General features: G+C 36.1%; 1 protein-coding gene across 1 annotated transcript in view; it reads left to right on the forward strand.

Moving 5' to 3' along the window:
• Nup153 (nucleoporin 153) overlaps positions 1-14,538 on the forward strand; it is a 56,786-nt gene extending 42,248 nt beyond the window's left edge. The window contains exons 17-22 of the mRNA XM_074082838.1: positions 2,923-3,117; positions 5,067-5,933; positions 8,190-8,546; positions 9,129-9,401; positions 12,914-13,082; positions 13,401-14,538. Coding sequence (XP_073938939.1) covers positions 2,923-3,117; positions 5,067-5,933; positions 8,190-8,546; positions 9,129-9,401; positions 12,914-13,082; positions 13,401-13,485 — 1,946 coding nt within the window. The 3' untranslated portion in view covers positions 13,486-14,538. The remainder of the gene's footprint in view (positions 1-2,922; positions 3,118-5,066; positions 5,934-8,189; positions 8,547-9,128; positions 9,402-12,913; positions 13,083-13,400) is intronic.
• Positions 14,539-16,165: the final 1,627 nt, after the last annotated feature.

The raw sequence follows: 16,165 nt of genomic DNA on the forward strand, positions 1-16,165 counted from the left end.
GAGATAGACCTTAGGCAAGATGTATGTTAACTACTAGTCTGTTACAGAACGTAACTTTTTTCTATGTGGTTTTGTTAGAGTCTTCTTGCTATTCATGGTAAATTTTAAGGTGAATTCATGCAGATCCTGAAAGCTCTCAGAATGGGGCAGTCTTTCTCAAATTTATACAGAATGAATTGTTATTTTTGTCTCTTTCTGTATATAGAAATGAGGATAGTGGTAATTTATAGGAAATGTTTAAGATGTGAGCAGTAGTGCTTTGTGAAAAAGGATATATCTGAATATTAATGAGGAAGCCCATAGCCACTTGGCTGCATGCCAGAGGTTTTCAATGATAGTAAGTCACTGAATTGTTCATGAAGAAACTCTAACTTAGCTAGAAGAATGGAAGTAGGCATGAGATTTTCTTGATTCTCTGTTCAAAGGTGAAAGAATTATTAAAGATTCACATCAGTTTTTAATTCATAAGGAACTTTGACTACTGGTTTTGTAATACTATTATATAAGTACATATATATGTTAATATGGAGACCAAATAAAACATGAATGTCCTGGGAGTTACACTTATTTCTATTACATTAAATATGTGTAGCTTCATGTCTTAATGTGAAGCTTTTAAGTTGCCAGTCAGACCCTTTTGCCTGAACACTTGAGCCATTTTTCTAATTCTTGCTGGAATAAGATTTCTATTCCACAAGAATAAGATTTCAGAATCTTCATTCCAACTATCTTTCTCTTCCCATCTGGCACCATTTCTTTCCTCACTTCAATAAATAAAGCCCTTGATACCTGCAGAAAACCAAAATTCTGACTTGACAGAAGAGTAATAGAACTTTGGACCAGAAAGTAAACTATTACACAGGAACAAAAAGAGGCTCATAAAGGTTTTAAAAGAACTTGGACTTGTAAATGTTGAATCATCATTTTCAGCAAGGAATGATTTGGTCAGACTTTTAATTGTGATAAGTCAAGCTGGCTTTTTGAAGTGAAGGCAACAATTTGAAGGACAGCTTAGGAAGTTGTATGAGTAGTATAGACAGTAGACAATGGTTATGTGTACTAATGGAATCAAACAAGGGAGGAAAGATACACAATGAGATGCAGTTGAAGAAGTGTTTTTCCAAGCCACTGAAATTGGCATTCAGATATATGTGAGGCCTTTGGATACACTGACATGGGCCACAGACCCATAGTAATGGAGTATTTAAAGCCACGGGAGTAGAAGTGAATTGAGTAGAGAAGAGGGTCCAAAACTGGATTCTACTAACTTAAGGAAGTGACAGGAATAAAACTTCAGAACAGTTTTTAATATGAGTAAAGGAGTAATCTGAGAGGAAAAAAGCGAAAGTGTGTGGCATTAATAGCTTCTGAGGAGGATGTGTTTCAAAGGACTTAAGAGCAGAGGTTTCAATAAGAAGGCTACTATTCAAGGTAGAGATAAGGGGGTCTTGAGCAAGAGTAATAGAAGGATCAAAAAAAGATTGAAATAAATTTGAGAAATATTTAAGGGAGGAGAGGCCATCTAGCTACGCTAAGCAAATAGGCAGTGGGACCACCAACTAAGACAAGCTCATAAAGGTGTAGGTTGCAGGTACAGATTGGGAAACTTATGTTAAAGTTTAAAAACCATCAGTATGGACAGGCAGTGGGCCAAAGATGAGACCCCCAAGGAGCAATTTTGTAAGCCAGATGGGAAATTCCTACAAAATTGCTTAGGTTAACTATTGGAGAATTGAGCACAAGTAGAGACTGTTTGGAGAAGTGGGGATACTAGAGTGAATGATTCTACACTCAACAGACATTGTTTCTTGCTGAGTCATCTTCTGTGCTGGTCTGCTTAAAGATTTATCAGATCTGTGAATCCTTTTCATGCCTTGTAGTCATTTCTTCTTTACAAATTTACGGGTTTTAGATCATTTATCACATGGTGATGGTATACCGTGCATTCGTTTTTCTTTCTTTCTTTGAAACCAGTAGTACCTTAGGAATTAAGCATCATTTTTTTCTTCTTTGTTCCCAGATCCTAGTTACATTATGGTGTTCAATAAATGTCCGCTAAATACTATATAACAGGAATGTCAAACATCGTAGAGATAGGGTTAAATTAGAAAGTGGATGATGGAATACTTTTATGCAAAAACAGTTCTTTCAAAGGCAGAGACCTATGTTTCAAAATCTTGAAATTAATATGGTATGTGGTATTTTATGTGATATAATATTGCCTATATTTCACATCTTTTTTGGGGGGAAAGTACTAAGATTTGAACTTAGGGCTTCAAACTTGCTAGACAGGCTCTCTACAACACTTGAGCCAGGCCTCCAGCCCTGTGATTTACATCTTATATCTTAGAATGGTGTGCTATTTGAAGAAATTTGATAGACATTCCTAAGGACAATTGGTCTTGTAGCCCCTAGATTGTGGACATAATTATTTTTTTTAACTGGAGTAGTTCAAAATTAAGTATAAGAAGAGGAAGCTCACTACTGAGCAAGGGCAGAGCAAGCTTTTCTTTTGTAAGGTGAAAAGTCAGACCTATTTTTAACTGTAAGGTTCACCTATTTGGAAATTTCTTTTTCTTAATAGGAAAGGATAACCCAGCACTGGTGGCTCATGCCTGTAATCCTAGCTACTTGAGTCTGAGATCAGGAGGGTCACAGTGGAGGCTAGCCCAGACAAATAGTTTAAGAGACACCAGCTCCAAAAGAACCACTTTAAAAAGGGGGGCTGGAAATGTGACTCAGGTGGTGGAGCACCTGATTTGTGAGTGCGAAGCCTTCCCTGAGTTCAAACCCCTGTGCCACCAAAAAAGAAAAAAAAAGAAAAAGATTTTAAAAATGAACATTTATACTTACTATGGTATCATTAAGATGGTGACATAATATAAATTAAGATATTCATTAGTTCCCCACCATTTTTTTTAGGAAGTTCCGTTCCTGCTTTAAGTAGCAGCACTGTGCCTGCCTCTCTGTCTTCTGGAGTCTGTCTAGGATTGGAGAAGTTCAAGAAACCTGAGGGAAGCTGGGACTGTGAAGTGTGTCTAGTGCAGAATAAAGCAGACTCTACCAAATGTGTAGCATGTGAAAGTGCAAAGCCAGGTGCAAAATCTGAGTTGAAAGGTAAGATGATGGTCAACATGCCTTTTTGTAATGTCATTTTGGGTGAAATATTGCAAACAGTGTTGTGTGGGGTTTTTTGTTTTGTTTTGCTTTGCTTTGCTTTATTTTTGCAGTTCTGGGATTTGTACTCCGGGCCTTGCACTTGCCAGGCAGGTGCTCACCACTTGAAGTGCACTTCAGCCCTGAAACAGCTTTATTTTTTAAGTTAAATTCATTTTCTATTGGAAACTCTGTAAAATGAGAAACTGTCCTTAGGTGTTTCACTTCACATCTGTCTCTGAATTACTATAAAGTTAAATTACTTTCATGTTAGTACTGAGGTACCTTTTCTGCATCTGGGTAAGGTCTTATGTTACTAAGTCTCATAGAATTTGGGTTTTTTGTTGGTGTTGTTTGTTTTTAATAACACCCCTAGATGAATTTCTTGACTCATACCACTAGAGCCTTATTATAAGGCATCTCACCTTGAGTTTTGTTTCCCAGAGAATGTCCCAGTAAAAGAATTCTCTTAATACTTTATTTTAATTAAATTTATTTAATTTAATATAAATAGAAAGGAAGAACCTCTCATGGCAATTTATGCTAAACTATCTGAAGTCTGAATTTTTTAAGTATTCATGTACTCTTAAGAATTTTTAATCAGATACACATTTCAGTTAAAATTTTGATGAAAGAGAAGAGATTTTAGATCTGTAGGACCAGTAGGGAGAGATTTTAGTTGTAAGATTTTAGTCTTTGTAACCCATCATACCCACATTATATTTGTGTGATCCAAAAACTAGTACTTAAACTTCTGGTGTGTATGAAGTACTTTGTGTTTTCTGTTTCATTTTGAAAGAAAAATGCTGATTACAGCTCACTAAATTAATTGGGTGGCTAACAGGATACAGTGGGCACTTTGAAAACCACTGCATCTGGGTGTTATGGAATACCACTGTGCTTTCCAGTCCATATGAGCTCAATCTGCAGTTGTAGCTTTATAATCATTTTCCCTTATTCTCTCCCTATGGTAAGGTGACCACCATATTTTAGATCCCTGTCTGCAGACCCCTAAGGCAGATTTGAAAACTAGTTAGCTCTTCTCTTTGGTGTTTTTAAGTTGCTGTCTAGTATCATAATACCTTAGAGAACATGTGAATAGCCACGTGGCCCTGAGATTCTACTGTAGTCTTTCAACTCATTTTTTTCTCTCTTTGTTTTTGGAACAGGGGTTTGAACTCGGGGCCTACACCTTGAGCCACTCCAACAGCCCTTTGTTATGATAGGTTTTGTCGTGTTAGGGTCTTAGGAACTATTTGCAAGGGGTTGGCTTTGAACTCTGAGCCTCCTGAGTAGCTAGGATTGCAGGCATGGGCCACTGGTGCCTGGCTGAACTGATTTTCTTTTAGGGAAAGATTGTACCTTGTTAGAAAAGGTTGTATGTTATACTCACTTTCTGGCCCTCCCGACCGTGATTTCTGTCATTGGCTATTCGGATATGTATTTGTTTTTCATTTTTCATTTACAGCTGCTTGGATCTCACGGCATTTGCAGTATATGAGTTTATCATTAAAGCCCCAGCTATCAAATTGCTCGGCCAAACAGCATATGTGATTATAATTTTTGGTACATACTAACAAATTGTCCCACACAAGTTTTGTGTAAATTTGTACTTCCATCTATGATATATGAAAATGACTGTTATTCCCAATCTTATTAGAAAAAATTTTATCAAACTATTTTGATCTCTACTAGGCTGATAAAAGGCATGTCACAGTTGTGAGGATTAAGATGTAAATGTCATACTGAATATTGGTCATACTGGTTCGCGTTTATTGCCATTGGTAATACTCCTCAAAGAAGGCCTTTTCAAGTTTTCCTATGTTACTCTGGCTTTCAAGGTTTATATTTGTTTGAGAGGATAAACATATATATTTGGTGTCTTTGTGATATCTTTTATATTTTTGAAGGCTTTGGCACATCTTCTCCATCTTCAAACCCAGCAGCCTCATCCTTCAAATTTGGTATTCCTTCATCCTCTTCTGGACTTTCTCAGACCTTAACAAGCACTGGAAATTTTAAATTTGGAGATCAGGGAGGATTCAAAATAGGTGTTTCATCGGACTCTGGCTCTATAAACTCCATGAGTGAAAGCTTTAAACTTTCTAAACCAACTGGAGATTTTAAATTTGGAATTTCATCTGATTTCAAATCTGAAGCAATTAAAAAAGACAGTAACAATGATAATTTTAAATTTGGACTTTCTTCTGGCATAAGCAACCCAGGTTCTTTAGCTCCATTTCAGTTTGGGGTATCTAATCTTGGGCAGCAAGAAAAGAAAGAGGAACTACCTAAATCTTCACCTGCAGGCTTTACCTTTGGTACAGGTGTTAGTAACCCTACCCCTGCAGCCACTGGCACCACAGCGACCTCTGAGAACAAGAGCAGCTTCACCTTTGGAACCATAGAAACTAAGAGTGTCTCAGTGACTCCTTTCACATGTAAAACAACAGAAACAAAAAAGGGTGAAACGCCTGCCACCAAGGGAGGGTTCACTTTTGGCAGTATGGAATCTGCTTCACTGTTTGTTTTGGGAAGGACAGAAGAGAAGCAGCAAGAACCTGTCACTTCTACTTCTCTAGTATTTGGGAAGAAAGCCGACAACGGGGAGCCAAAGTGTCAACCAGTGTTTTCCTTTGGGAATTCAGAGCAAACCAAAGATGAGAGTTTTTCAAAGTCAACATTTAGTTTCAGTATGACAAAACCATCTGAGAAGGAATCTGAACAGCCAGCAAAGGCCAATTTTGCTTTTGGAGCTCAAACTAGTACTACAGCTGGTAAATACTAAGTTTTATTTTTTTCTTCTTTTACAAGGTGTCTTTGATACCTTAATAAATGCAGCAAATGAAGGAATGGTTTATGCAGAGCATAGTTGAAAAAGTATGAACTACAGAACTCTGGAGTAAGGATCCAAGGATTTTCAGGTTATAACTGTTCCAAATCCTTGTGATTCTGATGAGATTATCTACAGATCTAATTTTGAGAACTACAGCTCTTAATAGAAAGCTCTCAATAGTGCACACTTATATATGTCTTTGTCCCTTCTATTTGGGCCTTTTGTTTGGGTTTTTAATAATTGATTGGTTTATACTATTTAGGGAAATAAGGACTCATTCTTAAGCTCAGAAAGTATTGTGTAGTGTTTATGTAAAGGCTTTCATTTTGTAAGTAATTACAGATAACCAGGTAGCCTCAAACATTTAAGGAACATAGACAGCTAAGATTAATTAAACCCCTAGAAAACAGGTGATTTTGAAAACTAAAATCCTGTGGACCACCTGTCAGTTGACAGTATATTCAAGTAACAACTCAGGAACTGGAACCTCTCCCAGAAACAAGGACAGAGATAATGACCAGTGCACACCTGTCCATTCTGTGGACTGAGTAGCTAGTTGATAATCATATTAGTGAAATGGAATTTCTCATAGTACAAAAATAAAAAGATACTGATACATACTAGTTCTATTGAAGTAGTTCTTAAAAGGCGAGAACAGTATGGGAGAAGTATCAAAAAAGTGACAAAAAAATTTATTTATATAAAGACACTGGTCTTAAAAATGGAAATGACTCTGCTGAGGATGCAGCACAGTAATAGAGTGCTTGTATAATGTGCAAGATCCTGAGGTTGATCCCTAGTACAAGAGAGAGAGAGAACACAGACCCATATATCGACAAAAGTCAGTAAAATTTCAGGACACTGAAGTTGAAACAGTTCTTGCAGAGACAGAAAAAGCTGTTTGCCACAAATAGGTATCAGATTAGTGTCAGACTTCTAATTTGCCAACATTAAATGCTAAAAACAGTGCCTTCAAAGTAAAATTGGTCTTGAACCTAGAATTCTGTAACTAACCACATTTGTTCAGGCATAAAAGCAAAATACAGATGTTTTCAGACATGAATAGAATACACTTTTGAGTAATAACTTGGAAACACTCTGAACCTAAAAGTGAAATTCAATAAATAATGGAGCATTTCTTCCTACGTTGAAAACAACGTACAAAGCAAATAAAAATTAAAATACCATCAGGAAAGAAAACAAAAATGAGATAAAGTCTTATATTTGATCATGAAATCACTGGGCAGACTATGGTAGATCCTCCTAACTAACCTACCATTAACAAACTTAAAACTGAATCAATAGGCTCCAGTTTCTATAAATCATACTGATAACTACAGCTTACTGTGACCTTCCCTATCTAGTATGCAATATTGGATACTGGAACAGTAAAAAGAAAAAGTCTTGGTAAGATGGGTACGTTCAGAATCACTTTAGACAAAGTAGAAACTTTCCTCCAAATCACCAGTAAGTAAGACAATATAATTTAGTATGTATTTCCCAGCAGTTCTAATTTATATTTTATGATAGCAATAGAATGTTAAGAGCATAAAAGAGTCATTGTTCCAGAGTGAGTATTATTTCTCCCACCCCTTTAAGTTTTGTTCTCAGAGGGATTTTTGTGGAGCTTGACAGGCTAAGCTGGTTATAAAATTTACACGAAAAGGAAAATACACAAAAAGATTGGGGAGAAGGACAGACACACAGGAAGGTTTGTCCTACTAATCTTAAATCATTATAGTTAATAATTAAAAACCATCATAATAATAACAGCAGAGGGAACAGATATGTGTATTAGGAAGTTCAGTATGTCATAAAGGTGGCATTGTAAGTTAGCAAAGGATGCATTATAAGTGCGGGGAGGAAACTGGTTATCCACATGGATAAATTGAAATTAGGAACCTGCCATATACTGCAACATAAATTGTAAAATCCTAGCATTAACAATTGTCTTGCACTGTCTGAATCTGCTATTTAAACACAGTATCAAGTTAGATTTGGAATTGAGGCATAATACTTTTTAATCTGAATGTGGAAGGCCTTCCAGGAAAAGACAGAAAATTTTGCCTATGTCAAAATAGATGTTTATTTAATAAGTAGTTCTATATAAAAATCTTCAGATTTTAGCATAGGGAAAAGTTTTCTGGGTGATTTGTTCTTAAGGATTTATGTTTGTTTCTTAATTTCTGTCTTACAGATCAAGGCACAACAAAACCAGTTTTTAGTTTCTTGAACAACAGTTCCTCTAGTTCAAGTACACCAGCCACTTCGGCTGGTGGTGGCATATTTGGTAGTTCCACCTCTTCCTCCAACCCACCTGTGGCTGCCTTTGTGTTTGGACAGGCCAGCAATCCTGTGAGCAGCTCTGCCTTTGGTAACTCTGCTGAATCCAGTACATCTCAGTCTTTGCTATTTTCTCAGGATAGCAAACCAGCAACCACAACCGGCACAGGTTCAGCTGTCACCCCGTTTGTCTTTGGACCAGGAGCCAGCAGTAATAGTACTGCAACCTCTGGTTTCAGCTTTGGAGTTACAACCACATCTAGCTCTACAGGTACTTTTACAACAGAAAGGATCATGTAGTTGAATTGGTTTTAATACGTGTTGGTTCTCTGCACACAATGCAGCAGGTTATCACCTTGCCAAATGCCTTTAGTGCCATCTATCCCTGGGATGTGATTATTCATTGGGTAGAATAATGTACAATTTGTGTTGAGATTGGATACATTTAACTCTTTAGGAACAATTTTTATAATCTTGGTAAGATGGTAATTTTTCCAAGTTTCTTCTTAAATGTCAACTTGTCAACTACTGCTGGTGATTAGTTTTATTAGTCCCAGTTCTCATTAGTTAATCAGTTCTGTAAACATTTCTGGTAGGTAGTCATCTTTTGAGATACATTGTTGGCTGCAGACATGGACAGTTGTGTTGATGGAAGTTTTTGTTTGTATGAATTCTGTGTTTTACTAAATAGTGGTAGAGAGAATTATATTCTAATCATTGTTCCAAACTTGTTTGAGGCAAGAGTCTATAAAAAAAAAAAGCTTGAAATTTGCATATGGATTTACAGGAATTTCTTGAGGATTATCTCACTGTAAACATCATGCTGATATAAGTTATTTCCTTGGTGCTCCAGGATCCTCCTTTGTATTTGGCACTGGACCTTCAGCACCATCTGCCAGTCCAGCATTTGGTGCTAACCAGACCCCAACGTTTGGACAAAGTCAGGATACCAGCCAGCCTAATCCTCCAAGCTTTGGATCTATATCATCTTCAACAGCATTATTTTCTGCTGGTTCTCAGCCTGCACCACCTACTTTTGGAACAGTGTCAAGCAGTAGCCAACCTCCTGTGTTTGGACAACAGCCCAGTCAGTCTGCATTTGGCTCTGGAACGGCTCCTAATTCTGGTAAGTTTATACTGTGATATAGTTTCCATCTGTACTTAGCATCTTTGAACATTGATGCCACACATGCCATTTTTTTCATGTCTCTTGTAGTTGACAGAATAGAGAAGTATATGTTGAGATTTATCTGTGAACAGCATTCCCAATTTTCACATAATTACAGCATTTTTAAGGTACTAAAGAAGTTTTAAGTATTTCTTAACTTTTTCACTTAGGTATGAAATTCATTCATTATAATTTCTCCTCTCTAGTCAGATTTGAATTGTGCTTTTTATGATTTTTTTTTTTTTTTTTGTATGTTTGCTTTTGAGACAGGGTCTTGCTATGTAGCTATGTAGCCTAGGCTGGCCTCACTTAGGATCTTCTTGCCTCTACCTCCTTATGTGCTGGGATTATAGATGTGCACGATCATGCCTAGCTTCTAATCATTTTTATGATTAGATTTACTTGAGGAAGTTAGACGGCGACCCCCTCTCTCCTCCCAGTTTCAGTATTTGTTCCTAGGACAGGACCACTGAATTGTCTCATGATACTTTGATAGTAATACTAGCCTTTCCATTTGACTTGCATATTTAATTGAAAATTGTCATAACTTTTTAAATATGATTAATCACTGTATTTTAATAATTATTTTCTTAAAATTGTGCTGTTTGGTGTTCTAATTGTGGAATATAACCTCATATAGAAAAGAGCATAAAACATAAATGAACCATGCAATGTTGAAGCAAATACTTGTGGTGGTTACTACCTGGATGCCCCTTAATTGATCCAGGTCCCATTGTGATTGCATTCCTCTCTTCTGTCTTCACTCTAAAGGTGATTAATCTAATCTTTTATGTTGAAACCATTCTTGGATTTTATTTAAGGTTTGCTGATAGTCATCTATAGAAGAATATAGTCTTACCTTCTTTTTATCTATATAAAGTCCTACCCTATATGATCTTTTGATTCTTTCACTCTACCTGAGCTTTATAAGGTTCATCCATGTTATTACATATAGTCTATTTTGTTGCTGTAGAGTAAATAATTCTACAAGTCTACCAGTTTATCCATTTAACTGTTGATGGATGTTTGAGGTATTTTTAGCTATTAAGAAATACTGTCCTGCGTGTTTCTGTGTACGATCCTTGGGATAAATATGCATGCTTCTCTGAAGTATACACCTTATACTTTAGAAGATGATACAGACTTTTCCTGATAGATTGCACCAATTCACATCCTGTAACCATTTTATGAGCGTTCTCATATTTGGATTCTACTTGACTTCATTCTTTTGTGAATTCTTTTTAAAATTTTTTTGGCCATTTTTCTGTTCAGTTGTTCGCCTTTTGCTTAGGTTTGTGAGTTCTTTATGTAGTGTGGTATTGGACTTTCGTCAGTTCATATGTGTAGCAAAATTTCTCTTGTGACACATTAACCATTTAAGTTGGGATTATTTTCCAATATGGAATTGAAAAGTATAGGTTTCTTTTATAAAGGTTAACTTTTCCTGTGTCCTACTGTAGAGATACCATGTGGTTAGGTTAGTATTTTCATTAGCTGCAAATATTGTTACTTGCTGAGCTGTGTGGCATGATAAGATTTTCTTTCCTATGTAGAATTTTATTTTCTCATGACACCAGCATTTACATCTTTGTTAATGTTTTCTTCATACATTAACACTACTTTCATTTGTGTAAATCTCTCCTCAGTATTTTTAAACACATTGGTTGTTTTTTAGCAACTGACAAAACTTTCTTAATCTTTAACTATCACTTTAGAGATTACATTTACCTTCCTTCCTAAAGAAACATCTTTTTCCTGGATAGCAAGTCTTCCTTCTTAATTCCTTATTGTTGATAGAGTACATCTTCCAGTGATTTTTTTTTTTTTTTTTTTTTGGTGGAGATGATAACCAGGCCCCAGGTCTTGCACGTGCCAGCCATGTGCTCTACCACTGAGCCACTGTTCCAGTGGTTTCTTAAAGGTACATGAAATAAAAATTTGAGGCCCTTTATTCCTGGAAGGATCTTTATTCTATCTTGATGTTTGGTAAGGTTTTAATCGAATGTAGTTTTAGATTAGAAATCAGATTTTGAAGGCATTTCTACATTGTGGACTTTCTGGCTTCTGACTTCTAGAGTTGTTTTGAAGTCTTTCTTAAAGTGTTTGCTTTTTAAAAATATTTTTTCTTTCTGGGATTCTAATTAGAATCTTTTGTTTTCCTCCAGTGTTTTGACATTAAAACTTCATACATTCATAAATTACGATTTTAAGACTTCATATCCATCTATCCAAAATTCCTTTATTGTGAATTCCAGTTTCAGGGTATTTTCCTGATTCATCCTTGGAAGAATAGCTTCCCCCTCTTCCCCCCCCCTCCCCAATTTTTTTTTTCTTTCTTTCAAGTTTTGTTTTATCCTTTTCTCCCAACCTTTCTCTTTTTGTTAGATTTTTTTTTTTTAATGTTTCTTTGGTTTTGTTTTAATGTTTGTCTGTTGGTCTCTTGAGGTGCTCATGATGAATTGGTTTTCTTCCTTGCCCTCAAATTGTTTTGTCAATATTGTATAAGATTCTCAAATTTGGCTCTCATTAGTTTTATGAGTGCGAGTTGAGGACACCTAAATAACTTTGTACAATGATAAGGCTGTGAATCTTCACTCTGGGTTTATCTGGTTTATTTAGCTTTATTTGGGTAAACCTAAATGTTAGTATCTTTAGGTCTTTCCTCTCAGTCTGTTCAATTCCCCAGAGGTGATGCTTCTAATCTCCTGCTTATAGGTCATCAAGGAACTCTGCCCAGTGTTCTCGGAGCTGAGTCAGGGAGGATGGCTGGAGTTCTCAGTGTGCATTATATTATTATCTTGCTCTTAATCTCCTCATTTTCAATGTGATGTTCTGCTGTGCTTGGTGTAACCCAGTCCAGAGACCTCTCCTAAGACTAAACTGCTGCTGAGGTGAAAGGGGAGAATTACTGTCTTGTGTGGTGTTGGGGAGGGATTGAGCTGGGTATCTCCTTCTAAAAAAGATATATTCTACCATCCTTCCTTCTTTTTTTTTTAGTCCCACCTTCATTCTCACTTCCAGAGGTACCTGGAACCTAAACTTTGTTGGGTATGTTTAGTGTAAATGGAATTGCTTTTGTACTTTCCCTGCCACTAGCTTACAATTCAGCTCCAGCCAGCCTTTCAGCTTCTAAACTTTTGTTGCTGTTGTCTCCTTCCCCCATCTTCATAAAATTCCCTTCACTGATATTTTAATGCATTTTTCAAAGAAGATAGTGCTAAACGTTTGTTGATTCTACTGTCTTTAACCAGATGTCCACTCTGCCCCTTTTCCCTGGTAGTGGGTAAGTTTTGTCATTTGTTGGAGGTGTCAAGTATATACTTTGTGTCAGTGGAGAAAATATAGAGTTTTCTTTAGATTAAGTAAGCATAAGAGACCTTAACTCTACATGTTTTTATATAGAGAGGTCAGAGTTAATAAAAATGATCATTTTTTTCATTAATGAAGTATTTCTGCTTTAACTCTCATAGGTTCAGTTTTCCAATTTGGCAGCAGCTCTACAAATTTCAACTTCACAAATAATAATCCTTCAGGAGTATTCACATTTGGTGCAAATTCTGGCACCCCTGGAGCCTCAGCCCAGCCTTCAGGCCCAGGGGGCTTTCCATTTAACCAGTCTTCAGCAGCATTTACAGTGGGGTAAGAGAAGTTTTTTGTTGAAATGGAGAATTTACATTGGTAAGGGTATGTGCATGTATGTGTTTTGTTTCTAAAAGCCATCAAGGTGCAGTATAATTTGGGTGGAGTTAAATACATTCTCTGTCAACAATTTATGTTGTAATTTTGGAGGATTATATTATCAGCTGAGGAAATGTGTGTGTGTGTGTGATAGCAGAAAATATATTTGCTTTAACAGTATTTTTCTATCTTTCTCCTTATTGCTGGTCATGTGAAATGTTAAGATTGTGAAATTTTGCTCTGAGCATCCTCATGTTCTGAAGTTTTTGTTTTTCACAGGTCAAATGGGAAAAATATGTTCTCCTCTTCTGGAACTTCACTTTCTGGTCGCAAGATAAAGACTGCTGTTAGACGCAGGAAATAAAAGTCACAAAGGTGTTATACCCAACAGTCATAACAACAGCTGGTGCCCTGCTTTCAGATACTGGATTGTGCTACATACTGGGCTTATCTGAAGTCAGATCTGCCTAAGGATTTCTTTAATTTTGGAATGGTCCTCCTCTCCTTATGGAAGTCCCTTTCCCATCTGTCCCATTCCCTTTTTTGAAAATAATAGCTAGACTGGTGACTGATTCTTCAGCAAAAATATTTTATGATCCAGCACATTATTCACTGATTTGGCATAGTCTGGCTGTAACCAGGAATAGAGCCTGCACGGTGAATGGCTTTGTATAGAACTTCTTTGTCTGCACCACTATGTGCGTTAATAAGCGTTTATGGAACGCGTTGAAATTGTAATTATATCTGAGGAATTCTGTATAGATTAGAATTCTGTATAGATTAGAGGACATTGAAATGAATGATTTCTATGCCGAGTTGTTTGTGCTGGTGTATGTGTGAAGTGAGTGAGTTGGGTGTATTGTGCACAAGTTTTTCTGATAGAGAAAGCCTGATTAAAGAGTGGTCCATACTAAGGACCTGTTAGATCTAGTTCATTCTCCATTTAATAATTATATGCTATTTCTATATTTTCATTCTTCTATCACCTGTCTTGCCTTTTTCATTATTTTATTATGAAACATCTGTAAATACAATTTTGTTTTCTGTACTTTTTTGGCATAACATAAATCTGTGAACTTGAAATTTTAATTTTGTGTTAGACATTTTTTTGTTTAGTCTTGTCTCAGATTTTATTATGTAAATCCCATTATTCAAAGTTGCCTAAATCCATTTGGAAATCTTTAAAAAAAATTGGGGATTCTTAAAGTTGAATTTATTGGCTTTTCTGATCCAGTTTTGTTTGGACCAAAAACCAGTATTGTACAAAGTATTAAGCATATATTTTTATATTTACTAAAATGGACTGTGGTGACTTTGGATAATAAGGAGAAGTTTAATATTAAAGCCATGTTTATTACAGTATAATTAACATGTTAAAACCATGGGATAAATGCCATCAATAAAAATTTATGAAGCACTTTTTGCTAGTTTTAACTCATAATGTAGGTACACAGTATTAATGGGAGGGGACTTTAAATAATCAATTAGAAATCCCAAAGAGTACATTGAAGTAATTCAGATGACTACAAAGAGCAGGGGGAAAGTATCTGAATTTGCCACAATTAGAAGTTACCCTGCTTCTTGACTCTGGTGCTAGGAATCTTGGCTAATTTGCACATAGATTTACATACCTTTTTTTAAAGTTGAAAATAAACACACATAACCATTTGTTTGTACTTGAATCTTCCTTTGGTAGATAACTAGATGATGTTTGTTGATGGAGTACTTGGAGGTACACATACCTAAAGCAGTTTATGAAAACTGCTTTCAGATTATTTTACTGCATTGTTTTTATTACTAGATCTTTCCCTGTGTTCTAGAAAAAAGCTTACGGAATAGCACTTGATAATTTTAGTTTTCAGTTTGAATGCAGTTATTTTGTGCTGTTTTAATTTGCCAAACTTCTTGTTGGTTGACATTTAAATTCAGATCTTTAAAATGTTTAGGAATGTTTCCAGTGAAAAAAAATGTATTTCTTCTCTAAGATATCTTAGAACACCATCAAGTGCTGACTTGAGGGAAGAAATTTTATATTTACAGTATTCTTTTTATTATAGTACATATCTCAGATTTAACCTGTTTGGGGTCAGAAGGTGGTGATGAATACTGAAAGAGGTAACTGGAAATCTTACTGCTGGGAGGTGAACAGGTTGGTTATTAGCCATTCTTTAGGCCTGTGTCATGGAGAAAAATAGGCTTTCTACTTTTCTCTAAAAATGTGCTAGAAATAACGTTTACTTTTACAGAAGATCCTTGGTTATCCATAGGACATGGCCATTGAAAAAAAATCAAAAATGTTCAGAATGCAGAGTTTGGTGGTGTACCCTACCCAACTTCCACTAAAGACTTGCCACCTTCCAACCAACTAAAATTTTCATTTTCTCTCATAAATAGCACATTACCTTGCTTTTTGGGCACCTGTTTCTTGGGAGGCATGTTTTCACAAAATTAAAGGCACGAAACACTTAGAAGCTCACGATTTAAACCAACTGATGACATGACTGAGTGCTTCTCTGCATCAACTGAGATAGTGGAAATTTGAAATCTGCGATTTCTTTTTATTTTGTATTTTGACTTTTTGGTCAAGATCACATATAATAAATCCATGGATCAGGCAAGGTTATTTTATTATTCAGTTTTTGGACAATTTGCTAAAAATCATACTTAATCTTGTTTATATTAAAAATTGGATCCTTTGTGTCTGCCCCCTGCCCACCGAATCTTACAAGACAGAACATGGAACTGTTGAGTTTTGACTTCTGTAATTCTTAGGGTGAAGATGGCAGCTTGATGGCAGTCGTGGTAGCAACTTTATGCCTAGTGGTATAGGTGTCTCCTCACTGAACTGGCTTCAGCGGTAGACCGACTTACAGTCTGCCCCCTGTGCATGCAGTAGGTGCCTCGAAGGGTAACGTGTTCCATATGCAAGTTAGACTTGAGCTGTGGAAGGGAAACATGCTGGAAAGAAAGTAAAAACCCACTGTAGTTCTACGTTTTTAGTAAAAAACCTTTGAAAGGAGGGAAGTCAAGTGCAGAAATTTTAA

Source organism: Castor canadensis, chromosome 8 (assembly GCF_047511655.1).
Source record: "Castor canadensis chromosome 8, mCasCan1.hap1v2, whole genome shotgun sequence".
NCBI classification, from domain to species: domain Eukaryota; kingdom Metazoa; phylum Chordata; class Mammalia; order Rodentia; family Castoridae; genus Castor; species Castor canadensis.